Source organism: Chinchilla lanigera, unplaced genomic scaffold (genome assembly GCF_000276665.1).
Source record: "Chinchilla lanigera isolate Chin_1 unplaced genomic scaffold, ChiLan1.0 scaffold00023, whole genome shotgun sequence".
Lineage (NCBI taxonomy): Eukaryota > Metazoa > Chordata > Mammalia > Rodentia > Chinchillidae > Chinchilla > Chinchilla lanigera.
In genome coordinates, this window is record NW_004955424.1 from 1,446,530 (window position 1) to 1,466,237 (window position 19,708).

At 37.4% G+C, this 19,708-nt stretch overlaps 1 protein-coding gene across 6 annotated transcripts in view; it reads left to right on the forward strand.

Annotated features, from left to right (window-relative positions):
- Immt (inner membrane protein, mitochondrial) overlaps positions 1–19,708 on the forward strand; it is a 38,395-nt gene that overhangs the window by 8,372 nt on the left and 10,315 nt on the right. For 2 of the 6 annotated variants that reach the window (XM_005385403.2, XM_005385402.2), the window contains exons 2-9: positions 4,610–4,683; positions 5,751–5,940; positions 9,019–9,130; positions 10,932–11,033; positions 15,570–15,706; positions 16,724–16,827; positions 17,806–17,941; positions 19,234–19,363. In XM_005385403.2, the coding sequence (XP_005385460.1) occupies positions 4,610–4,683; positions 5,751–5,940; positions 9,019–9,130; positions 10,932–11,033; positions 15,570–15,706; positions 16,724–16,827; positions 17,806–17,941; positions 19,234–19,363 (985 nt within the window). Of the gene's footprint in view, positions 1–4,609; positions 4,684–5,750; positions 5,941–9,018; positions 9,131–10,895; positions 11,034–11,474; positions 11,571–15,569; positions 15,707–16,723; positions 16,828–17,805; positions 17,942–19,233; positions 19,364–19,708 lie in introns of all 6 variants that reach the window. The other 4 variants (XM_005385405.2, XM_013514670.1, XM_005385400.2 and 1 more) reach the window with 4 other exon arrangements.

Consider the following 19,708-nt stretch of genomic DNA (forward strand, 5'->3'; position numbering starts at 1 on the left):
TATAAAGTTGACCTAAATAAAATAATTGTTACAGTTATTACTTCACTATAAATTTACATGCATTTATACAAATTTATTGTAAATTTATATAAATTAAATACAAATTTATATAAAAAACATTTGTATTAATAAAAATTGTGGATCTTTATCATGTTGTTAAATTCTTTTTTGGGGGGGTTGGGGGGTTTCCAGTACCAGGAATCAAACTCACAACCTTGCACTTGCCAGGCAGGCGCTGTGCCGCTGAGCTAAATCCCCAGCCCCTGTGTTGTTAAATTCTTGATAGTAACCCAATAAAAATTTTAAAAGTGGAAAAAATTTTAGTGTATTAAAGGTAGCGTTTCAAATTTTGGAAAAAATGGATTGGTTTATAACTTAGGGACAGAGCCGGGTATGGTGGCGCACACCTGTAATCCCAGCACTCGGGCGGCTGAGGCAGGAGGATCGTTGTGAGTTCGAGACCTTCGAGACCTTCAAGACCTTCGAGACCAGCCTCGGCTACAAAGTGAGCTCAAGGCCAGTCTGAACTCCATAGTGAGACCTTGCCTCAAAAAAAAAGTACGCGGCAAACACACCTTTTCGCCTGTAATCCCAGCACTTGGGAGGCTGAGGCAGGAGGATTGATGCGAGTTCGAGACCAGCCTGGGCTACAAAGTAAGCTCAAGGCCAGCCTGAACTGCAGAGCAAGACCCTGTCTCAAAAAAAAAATAGGGACAACTGAATAGACATCTGAAGGAAAAGTTGAATATATACCTCACACTTTCTACTAGTTTCAAAGATTTAAATAGTTCTCCCTCTGTATTAAGTCCCTTATTTTTATGAAATGATGTACTATTTACATATAATCTATACATATCCTCCTCTGTACTTGAACTCATCTCTGGAGTACTTATAATATGTATTTCAGCATAAGTGCTATGTAATTCTTTGTTACTTGTATTATGAGGGAATAATGACAAGGAAAATAGTATGTTCTATAGGGATGCAGTTTTGTTTTTTCTTTTTAAGTATTTTCAGTCTGCAGTTGGTTGAATGTATGGGTGTGGAAGCTGTAGAGATGGAGGGTCTACTATGTAAAAAAAAGTAAGCATAAGCCATGAAATAGAAGAAAAGCTAGGCATGGTGGTGCATGTCTGTAATCAAAGTACACTTGGGAGGCTGAGGCAGGAGGATTGTGCAAGCTCGAGGCCAGCATGGGCTACATAGTGACAAATCCAGCCTGAACTACATAGCAAAACCCGTCTCAAAAAAAAAAAGAAACTATGAAAGATTATTTTAATAATCTGAGAGTGACCCTCTAAGAATATAAAAAACTATAGAAGCCATAAAAAAAAGATTGACAAATTTGATTGTGTAAAAAATACTATAAGCAAAGACGAAAAGGTCACAAACACATTTGTAGTGAGCAGAAACATAGCTAGTTTCATCTGTAAAGAGCATTTTGACAAATAGGATCACTCTGATTTTGAAATCTGGGCAATGGTTATACTTTGACAGGTCATAGAAAAGGAAAAAAATTGACCAGTAATTAATTAAAAGATATAATAAAGGAAATTATGATTAGAATGACCGACTATATTTTCACCTTTTAGAGTGTCAATGATAAAAGCATGATAACTTGGAGAAAATGAAAACATACACTCTTATTACTAGAGGACTGTTTTTGGCAATATTTATCAATGTGGCAAGTTTTACTTTCAAGGATCAACCCCAGTTATATATGTACAGTATTAGTTATCTAACCAAAGTTTAGACAGACCATCAGTGTTCATCAGTAGGGGCTGATTAACACTACATTAACATCCACACGACGGGACACCCAATTGCAGTAAAATCTGTGAGGAAATTTTGTATGTACTAATATACAGTGATCTAAAAATATGTATTCTTAGAGCTGGGTATGGTGGCACATGCCTGAAGTCCCTTCACTCAGGAGGCTGAGACTGGAGGCTGAGACAGGAGGCTTGCCATGAGTTTGAGGCAAGTCTGGGCTACCATAGTAAGTTCAAAACCAGCCTAAACTACATAGTGAAACCTCATCTCAAAAAACCAAAATAAAAAAATATATACTCCTAAATGAACTTTCGTGTTGCATATTGTGGCATTTGTGTAAAGGTGGGAAAGGTGTAGTTACGTGTTCCTTTGGGTGAATGTGCACAAAATCCCTATGGATAAACAAAACAAACATCATTTGCCTTTGGATAGGGGAACTGAGTTTCTGGGGAACAGACCGTATATTCAGTGCAAGGGAGGAAAGTCAAGAAAGTATAAGATGGATAAACAGGCTAAAATTGTTCATGTAAATTAGTGTTCTGAAACTTTAGCATTGAATTGCACTCCAAATGTGGAGTCAGTTATCCGTTAAACTTGCTCTTCCAATTAGCTACTTGTCCATTGTTAACAGTGCCTTCACTTGTGACCTGAATACCTATTTGTACTCAGAGATGTTTAAAAATATAACCTTAAGTGGTTGGGTGTGGTGGTGCATGCCTGGGCATCTGAGGCAGGAGGATTGCTATGAGTTCAAGGATATTGCACAGCCTCAGTGGTGTCCTGCTTTTCCCTCCCTGAGTTGCAAAGTAGAATTAAAACTAGATGCAATTCTGTGTACAGTTTTATACTACCTGCTTTATAGAATAGAAGGGAAACACCCTTTTCTGATAAACATAGTTAAAAAATTTTGAGAATTCTACATGTTGGGTGATAATTGAAATACTTAAAAAACAAATGTATCTGCTTTGTATGTTTTAACATGTCTTTTTTTGTTGTTTTTCCTTTTAAAAATATACTAATATATTCATTAGATACTTGTAGGTTTTGGGAAATGAACCATAAATTGCAGTTAATTCTACAGTAATTTCATTTGTTCTGTGATCATATGATATTTTGTTGAAGCTAAAAATACTTTTAAAAGGCAGTTTGTGCTTTTCTAATATTCCTTAGGTAGGATCTTTTAATTTTTTTAACAAGTCGGGTGTGGTGGCACACGCCTGTAATCCCAGCACTTGGGAGGCTGAGGCAGGAGGATCATTGCGACTTTGAGGCCAGCCTGGGCTACAGAGTGAGCTCAAGGCCAGTCGGAAGTGCATAGCGAGACTCTGTACCAGGCATGTTCTCCTGCTGCAAAGGCTAGTCTGAAGTTCCTGGGCTCAAACAATCTTCCTGCTTCAGCCTATTGAGTATCTGGGACTGCCACACCACTGAGCCTGTCTTTTAGATACAGTTTCATTAAGGAACATAGAGAAAGCATTTTTCTCCTTGATTTGTTGCAATTTAGTTTTCTAAATGGTATTAAAAATATTTTAGCCCAAGGAGTATAGCTCAATGGGAGAATGTCTAGCATGCGCAAGGCTCTGTGTTTAATTTCTAACACACACAAAAAGAAATTATTTATGGATTCAACGTATGACTTTTCAAATCAATACAAATAATTTTAAGTTCATCAAAACCTTAGTATTTAGGTGCTTATTTGTTTGCTTAATTTAAGAGACCACATATTGATAAGAAACATTTGGGTTTATATTCACTTTGATTAAAATAAATTGTGAAGCATAGCCCCCATCATTTTGCTTTAAGGGTAGATTTGTGTGAAGATAGTTTGTACTTGAGCATTTACAACATTAGTTACATTTTTTTCTAAAAGCCTTGGCTTTTAGTCTAGTGATACACTAGGATAAACTAAGACTAAGCTTTTAGATTTAGATGAATGCCTGTAGGGTTCACTACCTACATAGTTAACTTACAGATGGAATACTTACTTTTCTGGTATTAAGCTAAGTTTAGATTCTCCCATGAGTGGATGCATATCTATTTTTGTTTTAGCTATACTGTAGGGGTGATTTTTCAGATGTTAAGTTTACTAAGTAAACTTAGTATAAAATACATATTTTATGTTATTTCTTTTTTTCTGGCCAATTAAGAAACCATATGAAAAATCTCAATGATTTGAAAGAAATAACTGTATACATAACACTTAAAAATGTTATTTGGTCAGTCTGATATCCTTTTTTAAAATATTAAAAATAATTTTATGTGAGCCTTGGGGTACAAGAAGCATCACTTTGTATATTTGTTTGTTTGCTTTATTTATTTATTTTTTGTCTTTTTGAGACAGGGTCTTGCTATGCAGTTCAGGCTGGCCTTCAACTCACTATATAGCCCAGGCTGGCCTTGAACTTGCAATGATCTTCTTGCCTCAGCCTCCTGACTGCTGGGATTATAGATGTGCACCTCCACCGGGCTCATATTTTTAAGAATCTATAAATATGTTTCATGGTAAATTGATCCTGAAAGTAAAGTTGTATTTTGTTTAATGAAAACATTTATAATAAAAATATTACTGTATTACCAACCCTAAAAGCTTTCCACATTCCTTTAAGTGTTTTGTTTTATTTTGTTTGTTTGGCTTTTGGTATTGATGATTGAACCTAAAGCATTTACCCTGAGCCCTTCTTTTGTTTTTTCCTTTTTATTTTGAAACAGGATCTCACTAAGTTACCTGGGCTGGACTCAAACTTGCAATCATTCTGCATTAGTCTCCCAGAGTACTGGTATTACAGATAAATTACCATGCCCATCTAACTATTGCTTGTTCTGTTTTCTCCTTTAGAGTTGTCTCTGTGGGAAGTTTGTTCTCCGTCCATTGCGACCATGCCGTAGATACTCTACTTCAAGGAGTTCTGGGTATGTAATATGATTTGATGGAACCAAGCGTTTTACTGTGTGCTGCTAAGGGTGTGTGTATATATGTGTGTTCTTTGAATATGGAATTAGCTGCCTAAAACATTTTATTAAGGAATATAGCACTACTTTATTCATGGCCTGTGTTACCAGTGGTCAGCTTGTGAGATCATCTCACATCACAAGAAATATGTATAGTATGGTAAGATACTTTGAGAGAGAAGGGAGCAAGTTCACATTTACATAAGCTTTAGTATAATATGTTGTTGTAATTGTGTTTTATTACCTGTAGTTATTGTTAATCTCTTACTGTGCTTAATTTATAAATTGAACTTTATTATAGGCATGTATGTATAGAAAAAACATAGCATATATACAGTTTGGTACCATTTAAAGTTTTAGGCATCTAATTGGAGGTCTTGGAATATATCCCCCTCAGATAAAGGGGACTACTGCACATGTACTACAGTTTTGCTGTAATATCTTTGGGGCACCTTCTGGAGCATTATTTATCTATAGGCACAAATCTGTCAGTGGTGCTTCTTTTGTCTTTTTGATCATTGGATGGCATCCAAGGCAGAGCCCCGGGCCCCACCAAATGCTAATTTCTATTCTATGACAATAGATTTATATCCAGAACTCAGCATGATGTGACTTTAAAAAAGCTTTTGTGAGTTCTATTTGATATTCTACCATCTTTTGTAGAGGTTTACTTCATTTTACTTACAGAAATCCTTACTTAAGGAGGAGGAGCCTTGAAAGTTAGTGATAGTTATTTCTTGGGGATTCAGAGTAAATATGATTATGAATATTTTTGCTTTATTATTTCTATTCTAGATATTGTCTTTTAAAAAATATATCCAAAATAAATGTTTCTATTGTGTACATGTTAAAAATATATCAGGGGAAGGCGAAAGGTAATGTGCAGCTGTGGTAGTAAACTTGGCAGTCGCGATATGAGTCAGTAGTAGAGAAGTGGAAGCTCCAGGTCTTTGAGAACCTTTCATTGGTCTAGGAAAATAGGTAACAGGAGAGCCAAAAACTATAAATGTGTTTCTCCTTTCACTCAGGGTGACTGCTGGAAAAATTGCTGGAGCTGGCCTTTTATTTGTTGGTGGAGGTATTGGTGGCACAATTCTGTATGCCAAATGGGATTCCCATTTCCGGGAAAGTGTAGAGAAAACTATACCTTACTCGGATAAACTCTTTGAGATGGTCCTTGGTTCTGCACCTTATGATGTTCCATCACCAAAGAAGTCGGTAAGAGTTTTAAGCAATATTTTGGTTTATCCTATGGAATACTTTTAAATGCAACTTGTTTTTATCTTGAAAATACTATGCATATATAATTCAGCGCAGCTTGATAGATGTATGTGTATTAGTTCTCTTCAAATCAAACTAACAGTAATGTGTACATGTAAATTTTGAATCTTTGGGAGTTCTGTGAGTGCTCTCACTGAAGGCTACCACGTGGTAAATAATTGTGCGTTACATAGAGTAAGTGAAGGAGACATGTTTGACAGAGGTAGCCATGTGGACGTGTAATCTGTGCCCTGTGGACTGTGGAGCACAGATATGGCTGTGTGTCAGCCCACACCATTGTGGCTATCAAGTTCTGACTTAGAATACTAAAAACACAATGTAGTATAGCCATGACACACAGCCCACTAGTTAGTAATGGCTCCTTTAGACCATAAAACAAAGTCACAGAATCTTCAGGCATATGCTAATTGATTGACAGGAATATCTAGTATTCCTGGAACTTTGTGGATTTTCTTTAGAGTTTCACCCTTTTCCCCCACTAAACTAGGCTCGAATTTTTTTTTAACTCATGTTAAATATTTTTTCATTCTAACATACCTTCTTGTGAAAAACACACACACACACAACACATGCATGCACAAAACAATGTAGATTTTGTGCTGTTTGGCATTTCTTTATTCTGTGAATCTGGACATGGCCAGTCAGTTCTTTCATAGAAGCTGTGTCAGCTTTTGCTCTGTAGTATGTAGCATGAGCTAGAGACCAAGCCTATCACTTATCACAAGGTAATATTTGGAAAAAAGTGTTCTCTGACTTCTTCCTCACCCTGGTCCACTGCAATCAAACTTTCTCAAAATGTTTCTGGCTACTCTTCTATCTACATCATTTATTTTTTTTTATATGAACTTTAAAATGTCTGTAGTGACTGAGGAAGATAATTTTGCAGCATCAGTCATCAAAGAGCAAAATTCTATGGATTCAATCTAAAATCTTAGGTCTATTTTAAGCTGTATGGCCCATGAGAAATAACTGGAAATTGTTTTAGGAGCGTGAGATCTGGCTGAAGTGTAGAGCAGTGTTCTTTTCTTCCTCAACATGATTTCAAGTGAGATTCTTTGTGATAAATTCTTGCTTTGGCCTCTCCCCACTTCGTTGCCAGCTTGCAAAATATTTCCACTTGCATAACTCGATATACCTATACCATCCCACCTCAAAATTTAACAGTCTTCACAATTTGCCTTTTTGGAGGGGGAGGTGTAGAACCAAAACCTAGCATATTGCACTTGCTAAACATGAGCTATACCACTAAGCTACACTTCTAGTTCCCTGGATTTGCTTGCTTTTTGTAAAATATGGATCACTTCGTGAATTTCCATGTCATCTTTGTGCAGAGGCAAGGCTAGTCTCTGTATCACTCCAATTTAGTGTGTGTGTTGCCAAGGTGAACATGGATTTGCTATCTTCTAAACTAGACCTGTTGCTTGCTTCTACCCGCAACCAGTCTTTCCCCTCTTCCTCCCAGTTTCCATCTCCCAGATCTCTTCTAAGTGAGTCTAAACCATCTTCATAACAATGCTAGAGAAGATTCTAAAATCAGCACTGCATGTTTTCGTGATGCCACTTACTGGAAAGTTCCGACTTTTCCTATTGTTTAACCATAGAATAAAAAAGCTAGAGAGACTTAAAAATTGTCTTACATGCTCATTAAAGAAAGTAAACCTGGTAGTGGCTGAATGTCAATCTAGGAACTAGCCCTGGATTCCTTTATTGCTACAGTTTGTGACTTTGCTAGTTCTTCAGTTGACACATGGTACCTGTGGCAATCAAGCTGTTATTTATTACCTTTCCAGCCTTATCTCTTAGCAGTGGTCTTTCTTACAAATATGTACCATTCATTCATTCAACAAGTCAGTCAAGTGATTATTATGTTTTTGGTACTGTTCTAAGAGTCTTGGTTAAAGCATAGAAATAACAAAGATTCCTTCCATTTGTACCACTTCCCCCGTGGTGTTCTTTCCAATAGAATGACTTCCTTTTCTGTGCCCACTGATGTTTTCTTCAAGGCCCGTGTCCTTTGATGTACAGATCTTTGAATATTCTTACCTCCTGAGTTATAATAGCACTTTTATTTAACACTTATTTAACTTTCTTTACTTTAGCACATTATAACCAATTTTTTGCTTTCAAAAACTATACATTTTATTTCATGGTAACTCTTTTAGTGCCAATGTGAATACTTACTGTGAAGTCTTTTTGATGGACATGAAGTAAGACTTATCTGAATGAATATAAATGTTTCTATGGGGAACTTAAGGTATAAAAATGTATTTCTCTCAAATATATGTACTTCTGTTTAATTTCAACTAAATGTGTGTGTATTTGAGAGAAATGATTTTTTTATGTATATGCACATTTTCAACTCTTAATAATAATGCTAATAGATTTTTCTAGTGGGTGAGGAACCAGATAAGATGCTTTTAAAGTTGATATTGAAGAATTAATGATATGTGAAACGACCCAAGATAATTTTGAAAAAGTGTTGAGGTTGGAGGCATCAGCAGACACAACAGATACTGATTTTGTAGTAATGCTACTTTTAATAAAATAAAATTTTGACAGCAATAGAAATTAAAGGAAGAAAAACACTGAATTTGGAAATAGATCATACATATATTTATTGTAAGAATATAAATTGCTAGAACATTATGTAGAAGTGATCTGTTAATGTCTGATAAAATTATACAACCCTAGTCTGTGAGTGTAGCTCAGTGGAAGAATGGTTACCCACCATAGGTAAAGCCTTGGGTTTAGTCCTCACCACTGCAAAAAAAAAGAAAAAGAAAAGAAAGAAGGAAGGGAAAAAACTAGTGCTAAAATATGGGCTCTTTCAATAAAAATTTTGGGCTTCATTTTTCTAGTAACAGTGGCTTCTCTTACTATGATTAGTAAAATACGTGCTGATAAGCCTGAGAGACTTTTAAAAAATATTATTATATGCTACCTTTTTTGGAAAATGTTATTATTTAAAAAAAAAATATTATCATATCTTAAGTGTTAAATGTTTTTATTTCCAAGATTCCGTCCGGTCCACTAAAAATCTCTAGTGTATCAGAAGTAATGAAAGAATCTAAACAGCCTGCCTCACAACTCCAAAAACGGAAGGGAGACACTTCAGCTTCAACAACAGGTAATCAGATTAGAACCATCCCTTTTGAAACTATAGACAAAAAAAAAAAGTAACTATAGGCAAATGAATTGTTCTGATGCATTTGAATCCACAGTCAAGAGGAGGAGCTTTCTCCATGAAGGACTCTTGTGGTCATCAGCTCATACTATGGGGAAGTAGTATTTTCACCTGTCCTTTTGGGTCTTGTTTTAGGGATTGAGTGAAACACAGAGTTGGTCTTTTTATGAATAGTGATTGAGGGTAGCAGTGAAATTGTCTTGCCTACAAAAGACTTTCCTTTTTCCAAGTTTGGACCTTAAAATGTATTCTCTTTTCCTCTTTTATCCTACCTCTTTACTAGTTCTTTTTTATCTTTTCTTTCTTAGTAGTGAAAATGGTTTTTGTATGGTCCCTTCAGATACTTTTACTTTTAGGATTTACCAGTAATCCCACCCTAGGTTATAGCACCTGCCTAACTGTTCAGTTACACTTGAACTTCGTGTGTTTCCCTTTCATTACTTCTGTCCTTGATTAAATCTCCTGACTTACATTCAGCAAATATTAACCCAATATCTGTTACCTGTGTCAGACATTCACTGGAGATATAACAATGTACAAAACAGGTTTTAAAAAACACTGCTAATACTCCTTTGTGGGATGAAGAGGGGAGAGCCTGTCAAAGTAAGTAAAATGAATATAGGATATCAGATGGTGGGGGAGGGAATATTGCAGTTTTACAGGGAGTGGGTTAAGAAACCTCATCCAGTAGGTATCATTTGAACAAAGCCTGGAAAGAGAGAAGGAAGTGAGTCACGCAAAAGGCTGGTGGGGAAGAGCATCCCAGCCAGTGGATTACTTAGTGAAAAGGCAATAGGCAGGGCACAACTGAGGCTGGAGTGGAGTGGGGGAGAACGGTGGCAAACGTGGCCAGAGGGAGCAGAGAGCATGTTGTGGCAGTCCTTGGAAGAATTTTATTTTATGTTCTGAGTGGCATGGTAGGCATTGGAGGACAGAACCAGGGGAGATAGCTGACTTTTGTTTTAGTAAGATCACTGACTGTTGTGAATAGATAAAAGACTAAAGGCAGAAGCCAGTAAGGGGTATTGTGATAATCCACTCTTATTTCTTAAATGGCACCTTCAGTTTTCTACAAAAAAAAAAAAAATACCATTCTATTGCCTCCCCCCATTTCATCTCCATTGTTTTTCTCTTTCATCAACACTTTTGCTTATAAATTAGCAAACTTTTGATTTTTAACCTTCTTTTAAAAAATGTTATTAAATGATGTTTCTAAAAGTAAGTTCTGTTCTGCATGTATTTACCATCTTGCCTTTGTTTTTGTTTTGAACTTTGTTTTTAAAGCTGTTGTTTCCACTCACATGTCTTCTTTCATCAGCGCAATTAAAAATATTTTTAGTTGCTTTCTTTGCCTGTTTTCTTATTGGTGCTCTTTCTCCTCTGCTAGTCTTCTTTCATGTTACATAAATCTAATGTCTACTTCTTGAATGTTAAGATCAGACACTTGCTAAAAGTCTTGCGTGAGCATAAGAAGGGTTAAAATACAGATGGATGCTGACAACACTTTTGCTTGTGTTTTCCCAGGCCCTACTTTATATGTATTTGCAAATGCAGTGGACAATGTCCTGTTTGTGTGGTTCTCAAACATGGCAGTAGATGTATTTGTGTTTTGAAATAGTCAGGTGTGAAGTGGACAGTAGTAGTAGATTCTTGTGTGTTTCTGTTAACTCAGGAAAGTATACATACCATGAGTAACATATATTTATAGCACCTACAGAGGCAGCTCAAATTATTTCTGCAGCAGGTGATACACTTTCGGTCCCAGCCCCTGTGGTTCAGCATGAGGAGTCTATAAAAGCTGATCGCCCTGAAATTGGTGGAGGAAAACCCACACCTGTAACTTCAGGTAGTTGAATTACTGTCTTTACATTCGTTGCCTTATAGATGGTATGCTCTCATCAGCACTAGTTAATGCCTAGGGCAGTGATGGCAAACGTATGGAATGTGTGCCATAGCAGGCTGTGTATATCACTGAAACTTCTAAAAGGTTTGCCATCACTGGCATAGGTAATAGCTAGACACTAAGTAAGTACATATACATTTATCCTGGTTTTAAGTCTTCAGATTTAGTTAGGAAATTTATAAAATTTTTAAGTCTGAGTAAATCTTTTCAGAGTTTAACAGCTGATCCATTATTCCTTCATTTTGGAATCATTGTGAGTGATGATGTGGTTTTAGAGTCTTGAAAACCAGAATGCCCTGTGTTGATGTAACTGGTTTATATCCCTGTTTGCTGTTAAAATTTTGTGCTGAAATTTGATTTCCTCTTATTTACTTTTGCTGCAAGAGGAAGCATCCTCATCTTCTGTAAGGGAACGACCGCCTGAAGAAGTTGCAGCTCGCCTTGCACAACAGGAAAAACAAGAACAAGTTAAGATTGAGTGTATGTAAATCAAATAGCTTCTTAAGTACTTCTGGTCATCTCAGCTGCTCTCTTAAACTATTAGGACAAGTTTCTACCATCTGTCAGCTAGCAATGGCTCTTGTTTCTTTAGTGCTGTTGCTCCACTCATTATCATTACATCATTTACATTCTTTCCATTTAAACTACTTTTACCCAGGTGACCAGGACTGCTCTTACTGCATAGCTGAGGAACATTCCAAATAATACATATACTTTCTCCATTATTCTAGTATGGTAGCACTGAAAGGTCTTTATGGGGAACAGAGTCTCTGGGGAACAGATTGAGTTGTTTATGTTTTAGCATGTTAAACCTTGTAAATTTGTCTGTGAAAGTCATATGGCTCACAGTCTGACTTATCACCAGCCTTTGGTTTCTCTTCTACTAGCAGTCTTACCTGACACTGGAGAGAGATTGAGTATTCTACACCTTGCTGATTTTCAGCTAACAAGCATATGCCTTAAGTTTTGATATTAAATTTTTTTAAAAAATAAAAAAAGATAATAGATACTTGAAAATGTATTTTCCAATTAAGGCACTTGGATCACAATTTCTCATATATTGATGTCTCTAGAGATAGTGGAATATATATATTCTTGTTGGGCAGAAAGTTGTTTGTTTTAAATTATGTAATAATTTGTTTTTTTTTTCAAAGGAGCATCACTTACATTTGTTTGTCTTTTTGCCTTGAGTGGCTCCTGTGTCCCCACAGTGTATTGGTTCTACGTACTCTAATGGGCCATTGCTAGAAATGTATGCAAGGGTGCAAGGGGCACACTGACACAGTTGGAGGGCACTAGTGTCACTCAATTGGGTGTATCTTTTGTTTTTTGGCAGTTCTGAATTCTTGATCATGTTACAGATCATTGAGAATGTTAAATATCAATCATTTCTAAATAAGTGAAGTATTTCTGTATGTTACCCCCAAGCTCTTAATTTTTCCAGAATTCTTTACTACTTCAAATTAAGATTATCTTTTAATCTGTTTTTTGGTTTTTTTTTTTACTTTTCCCTTTATCATGTGGACAGCTTGAATTAAGTTACAATTTTGCATTGGGTGTATCTGTTGGTTTATTTGTCTCCCCCTTTTCCGTCCAGTTCATTCATTTTGAGCAAAGTGAAAATTTTTATGATTTTGACTGTTGTTTTCTTCTAAACTTTACTTATATTTTATTTTATTCTATTTTTTTGGTACCTGGAATTGAATTCAGGACCTTGCACTTACCAGGCAGGCACTTAAGCCGCTGAGCTATATCCCTGGCCCTAAACTTTACTTTTAAAAGGTGCATGTATGTGTATGGTTTTTAATCAAGTGTCAGAACACAATGACTGGACTTCTGGAGAGGTGTGAGGCAGCAGTGGCTGCCCGAGGTGCACTTTCGGTGGGGCTCCGTAAAGTGGCTCACTACTGGTTGCACTTGGATGTTCATCCAACATTATCATAGCATGTCATGGGCGGTTTTTGTTTTTGTTTTGTTTTGTTTTGTTTTGTTTTTGAGACAGGGTCTCACTCTAATTCATGCTGGCCTTAAACTCACTGTGTAGCCCAGGCTGGCCTTGAATTTACGGTAATCTTCCTGGTTCAGCCTCCCAAGTGCTGGGATTATAGGTGTGCTCCACCACACCTGGCTCTAGGGCATTTGTTATTTAGGAATTTTCTTAAAACTAAGGCCCCAAACATACAAGTATTGCTAACGTTAAGTTTCACCTCATATATGTGTTCAAGCCTGTTAAGTCACAATTGGAGAGTCAGTTTTAAGCTTGTTTTGATAATTTCCCTCTAGTCTGAGCAGAAATAGTCTATTCACAGCTAGGGGTGAGATCAAACGCTAGAATTTTGTAGCTCTAGCCAAGGAAGGTAAGTGCAAGAAGTCATTATAGCTTAAGCCCAGCATCTTCCTGAGGCAATCTACAGTGCAAAGCATGGAGCCTGCAAACAACCAGGAGAAGCCTTGGAAGGAGGAGGAGGCATCCCTCCAAGCGGGCCTTGGAAACATAGGTCTCCCATTGTGTTGGTATCAGAACCATCTGATGAGCTTGTTAGAAAGGCAGATCTCCAGGCCCGCCCACCTCCAAAGTCCTGAGCAGTGGAGCTGCATAGTCATGTTGAGGGGCGGGGAGAACTGATGAATTCTACTGGAAACAAAAAGAGGGAAAGGGAAGGAGAAAAAAAGATCTAGGAAAACATGGGTGGAAGTGAACAGAAACATGAAAAAGAACACACACAGTAACAAACATGGCTCACACAATGGCCAGGCATATGGCCTCAGCGAGACAAAACGCAGCATGTTGGCACAAAGCTTCATAAACCCTGGCGCCCCTACGTCTGCTTCCACAGCAAGTTAGCCACGCAAAATTCTCAAACGATTCCACACGTTAGACCGGGGAAACGTGTCCACATGTAAGAAAGAATGACTGCAAGGGAGGTGGACCAGGTAGTCAAGTGTTGTTACTTTCCCTTCCTTGCCTCTTACTTTCTTTATACCCCTTTCTCTTCAGTTAAACTGCAGTCTCACCTTAATGATTTGGTATTTTCCCATTTTTAGCTTTCTCCTCCCTGTGATACCGAGGCACCAAGTGTGTTTCAGCAAGATTCCATTTTCTCATCTATAGTTTAGGCTTCTTGTGCTCAAACTCAACTTTTGTTTTTGTCTGACCTATCAAACATTCTCTGTTTTGGTCCTCTCTGATAGCACTAATTTTTTAATTGATATTTTCATTTGCAGTCTTTCTTCAAATGACTGTATTTTCTATTTTGATATGTTATCTAAAAATGATGCCTTTCTTAATTTTTAAAAACATTTTGATGTTACTTTTTGGTATTTTTGAAGTAGCATATAGTAATGTGATCATAATAGGAGGCAGCCTTTTAAACATTGGTGTCTGTATTTTTGGGGTTCTTTTGTGGAAAAACATCCCATTCAGTTGCCTTTGCATCTCGGTTTGCATGTTTTCTTTTTTTTTTTTTTTTTTTTTTTTTTTTTTTTTTTTGAGACAAGGTCTCACTATGCAGTTCAGGCTGGCCTTGAGCTCACTTTGTAGCCCAGGCTGGTCTCAAACTCGCAACGATCCTTCTGCCTCAGCCTCCCAAGTGCTGGGATTACAGGCTTATGCCACCACACCCAACCCTGTTTGCATGTTTTCTTGTCCTTTTCTTTCTTGGTCCTTTATCTCCTGTATCTTGGTAGTATGGCATTTTGCTGTAAGTTTTCCTTCTTTTTTTTTTTTCTTTTTTTTTTTTGGTTTTTCTCCGGTACCAGGAACCGAACTCACGACCTTGCGCTTGCCAGGCAGGTGCTTTGCCGCTGAGCTAAATCCCCAGCCCCTTTCCTTCTTGATGAAGAGTTGAAATTGGGCACCTCTTTTTCCTAGTGAGTCTGTGATTATTAATTGAAATGAAAAAAGCTGGTAGTTACATTGAATTTATATCTTTAAGCCTTACCCCTTCTACTTGAAATGTCTTTTTTAAGCATTTTTCTCCTTTGAGAAATTGAAAACACTTTTCACTGAAAAAATTCAGATATTTATAAAAGAAATATAATGAACCCTGATAGATTTAACATCCAGATTCAATTACTATTAATATTTTAACCAGTCGGACCTTGGTACCTGACTGATCTGAAACTCAAATTTGGCATTGAACACATTTTCGGCACATTTCATCCTGATATTCACGTTAGAACCAGATACTCAAGCTGGAAATTGTCTGTGTCTATTGCCTCCTGGCTCAAGCTGCCATTTTTATCCAGAACAATTTATGTGGTGCTCATCATGCCTCCCAGAACCACTTGACGAGTACTGAGGCCCCAGTGTACTTTTAAGTGAACTTTGATTCCCTAATTTTGGGTTTGTGTATATTTTATTTTATTTGAAGGTTGTAGGAAAATGCAGTGGCAGATTTGGTAGGAAAAGAAGTTGGAAATAAAGTCATTTGTACGGGGATGGATATGCTTTTTAAATGTTCTTTTTTTGTTCTCTAGCTCTAGCTAAGAGCTTAGAAGATGCTCTGAGCCAAACTGCCTCCATCACTCTGCAGGCTATTGCAGCCCAGAATGCTGCAGTCCAGGCTGTCACTGCCCACTCCAACATACTGAAAGCAGCTATGGACAATTCTGAGGTGAGCCAAGGAGGAATGAGATCATGTTTTATACGTTTAGTTTTTGTGGTTCTGAGAATTGAACTCAGGGCCTCACACATGGTAAGTAGATGCTCTGCTACTTGGTCCTTTGGAGACGTGGTCATTTAAAGAAAGAAGGCAAGCGAGAATGCCATTTTAATCATTGTTATCAGAGATGACCAAAGAGTAGAAAATATATTTGGTAGGTAAGAAGACAAAAGGCAAGTTTCAGTACAAGGCACACTCCCAGCCCCTTTTTTAAATTTTGAGACAGGGTCTCACTAAGTTGCCCTGGCTGAATGCTCCTACCTCAGCCTCCCAGGGAGGTAGGATTAAAAGTATGCATCAGCCATTGTAGCTGCCTGGAAGCTACGAGCTTTGAAAACCTAAAAGAAAATTCTCTTGTATTTGAAATTCAAGCAAAAAATGTACTTGACAGAGTTCAGTCAGTCAGCAAAGTGGAAACTGTACAGGATATTGAGTTGAGGACATGGATTAGAAGCTCTAAATGTCCATGGCACTGTTTTGGTGTAGGCAAGATAAAAGGATATTTCCTTTTCCAATGAGCACATAATGTGTCATGCATGTGGGTTAGATGATGTAAAATCTATTATAATCCAGATTTTACTACTAAAGGACAGTTTATGGTAGTTAAATTACGATTAAGGAGTGTTAGTTAATGTTACAAAATAGAAAAATGTATGAACACATTTATTTTCTTCTAGTAAAAAGCCAAGTGCACACAGAATCTATAATACAGTATATACCAAATTACTTTCCCAAAGCAGTGTTTGGGTTTGTTTTTACAATTTTGTGGAAGGACAGTTGATGAGCAAGATGGCTATGGAATTCCTTGTACCTAAACGTGAGGCTTAGTTACAAATTCCAACTCTGGAGAAATATCGCATATAACTTTTTACCTTCGAATCTAATGTCACATACTTCCACATTAATCTTGTTGGCCAATGACAATAATAGTGATTCGTCATGTTTACAGAATTAAATTCTTTTGTTCAGATTGCAGGGGAGAAGAAGTCTGCTCAGTGGCGCACAGTGGAGGGTGCCTTGAAGGAACGCAGAAAGGCTGTAGACGAAGCTGCCGATGCCCTTCTCAAAGCCAAGTAATTACTCATGGACTTTAACAAGTAATTAGGGCTCCTGGTGCTTTCTTTGGGCTGGGTTTTCTTTGTACAGTACTATCTGTATAGAATAAAAAGAAGGCGAGAAACCCTTCCCTCTCTTTTCTACCTGTGTGCTCTGAACTGGTATTAGGAACACAAAAGCCTTAAAAAGAGAGAGGAAATGAAATATAATTAAGCTAAAATAGATTTGCCCAAAATTGATATAAAGGATCTTATATAAAAATCAGATTTGCTTTGGATTATTGCTTCAATGACATGTCTGTACATGTTTACTGCGATTCTGCTATAATTTCCAGGTTTTATTGGGGTGCTTTTGGGCAGTCTTACCAGAGTTTAGAAAATGTCAGTCTGTTTTCTTTAACAAAGTAGTGAGTACTACATTAAGCTCAAGGCTCTGAATTTGTTTCTGAAAGTACAGCAGTCATTCTAAGTCATAGAGACCTCCCAAGACCCAGGTATTTATTCACTCAGTGAGGCCCTTGACCCTCAGCCTTGCCTTTGCCTTAAGTTTTCTTTCACTGGCAGGGGTATAAGGCTAATCCTTGCAAGAACTGCCATTCATGGAGTGCTCAGCAGGTGGCAGTCGTGGTGCCAGGTACTTTTCATGAAACACCTCTGTCCCCATGCACAGGCATGCAGCAAATGAGAGGCTGACCTAGGAGTTGAGTCCAGGTCTGTCTGGTTCTGAAGTATAGCCATTTTCATGCACCACCCTGCCTTTCTGGTTCACTCTGGTAAATCTAGTTTCTGACTGAAGTGTTTTTGCTGTTGGTAAGAAAAGCTTCTCTGCCTGTTGACCAAAAAGCATTGATTAATTTTTTTCAAGTTATATTTCTTTCATACAGTCACTTTTAACAATTGTATGTTGTACTGATCTCCAACTTAATGTTAGAAAGGAATACTACTAAGTATTTGTAGGGTTTGTAAAAAAATATTTGTTTTGTCACTGGTTTTCAGAGAAGAGTTAGAGAAAATGAAGAGTGTAATTGAAAATGCAAAGAAAAAAGAGGTTGCTGGGGCCAAACCTCATATAACTTCTGCAGAAGGGAAACTTCACAACATGATCGTTGATCTGGATAATGTGGTCAAAAAGGTGTGTTCCTTAAGTTGTTACAGTTTTACCTATGTATCTGTATATCCCTCTATATAGATATACACGTATACATACATAGATATTGTGCGTATATGTGTGTGCGTGCACATAGGTGATGTACATAAAATACAGTGTACTGAAGCCAGGATCACAGAGTTGTCCAGACTTGCCTCAAACCTGCAGTCTTCCTGCCTCAGCCTCAGGAGTAGCTGGGATTACTGCCCTGTACCACTATACCTAGCTTAATGTTGTATATTTTTAAATATCTTTCCATCAAAAGATTTTTTTGAGGGCGCCGGGAATTGAGCTCAGGACCTTGCACTTGCCAGGCAGGCGCTGTGCCACTGAGCTATATCTCCGACCTTCAGGAAAATAAAAAGATTTCTGCTGTCTCTCCCCTTTTCCCCTGCAAAGAATATTAGTTGTGTTACTCTAAAAAAAAAAAAAAAAACTTACCTTGAATACCAAATAGATTGTTCAGTATTGTTGACACTTCCTACAATTGATAATATTTTTGTTCATGCATTATAGTCATTTATGAAAATCTCTGCCAGCAGTTAGGAACTAAGGCAGGAGGATCATTGTGAGTTTGAGACCAGTATGGGCTACATAGTGAGTTTAGGGTAGTCAGCCTGGACTACATAGCGAGACCTTGGACCAAAAAAAAAACCTCAGAAAAGAAAAAGAAAATTTCTGTCTTGTGGCAGATGTCTGTCTCTACTTGGATGACTTGTGTGGGTGATGTTGTAGGGCCCAGAGCAAAGAGGTAGAGGGGACACAGTGAGATTGGAGAGGACCTGTTCCTGGCATTTGAATAGTAATTTGAAGGACATGAAGACAAGGTTTGTGTTGCTTTTTCTGAGGTTCAGATTTTTCAAAAATTTAATTTATTTTAATCTTAAATTTTTGTGGTACTGAGGATTAAACTCAAGGTACTCACACTGAAGGTCTTGTTAGGTTGCCCAGGCTGGACTCAAACTTGGGTCCCTTTTGCCTGAGGCTCCCAGAGTGCTGGGATTACAGATGTGTGCTACCACACCTGACTTTTATTTTTAAATGGAATTGGGGCTTGGCTGTAGACTTCATTAGCCTTTTTTTTATTTGTGGTGCTAGGGTTAAACCCAGAGCCTTTGTGTATCTTAGGTGAGAATGCTACCCCTGAGCTATACCCTTGGCCTCTGGGTTTCAGATTTGTATGTATTATTGACATAAGTGAAGGAACGTTACTTCTGTTCTTGAAGTTTATGGTTCTTTTTGTTCAGTTTAACCATCCACTCCCTGTATTTGATCAGGTCCAAGCAGCTCAGTCTGAGGCTAAAGTTGTATCTCAGTATCACGAGCTGGTGGTGCAAGCCCGAGATGACTTTAAACGAGAACTGGACAGTATCACTCCAGAGGTTCTGCCTGGGTGGAAAGGGATGAGTAAGTATAGTTGAAATATTAGCATTTTCCTTTTTATAATTTTTAGCAACTGATCAACTAATCTAAAACCTGTTTCAGATCCATTCATTATATCCAGATCCCCCTGGCATTTCTCATTTGTTTCAACACTTGATTTCCACCAGAGTCATATAGATGGTATACGTGTTATAATACTCCTATGGTGTGAACCATGGTGAACATAGTTCCAGCCAATGTTTAATTCTGTACTTCATGATTAATTCTGTAATCCTTGATTCCCATTCTAGTTTCTCCAAATGAATGGCAGTGAGATTATAACTTTGATTCTTACAACTATTTCATTCAAATATAAAATTACTCAAAATT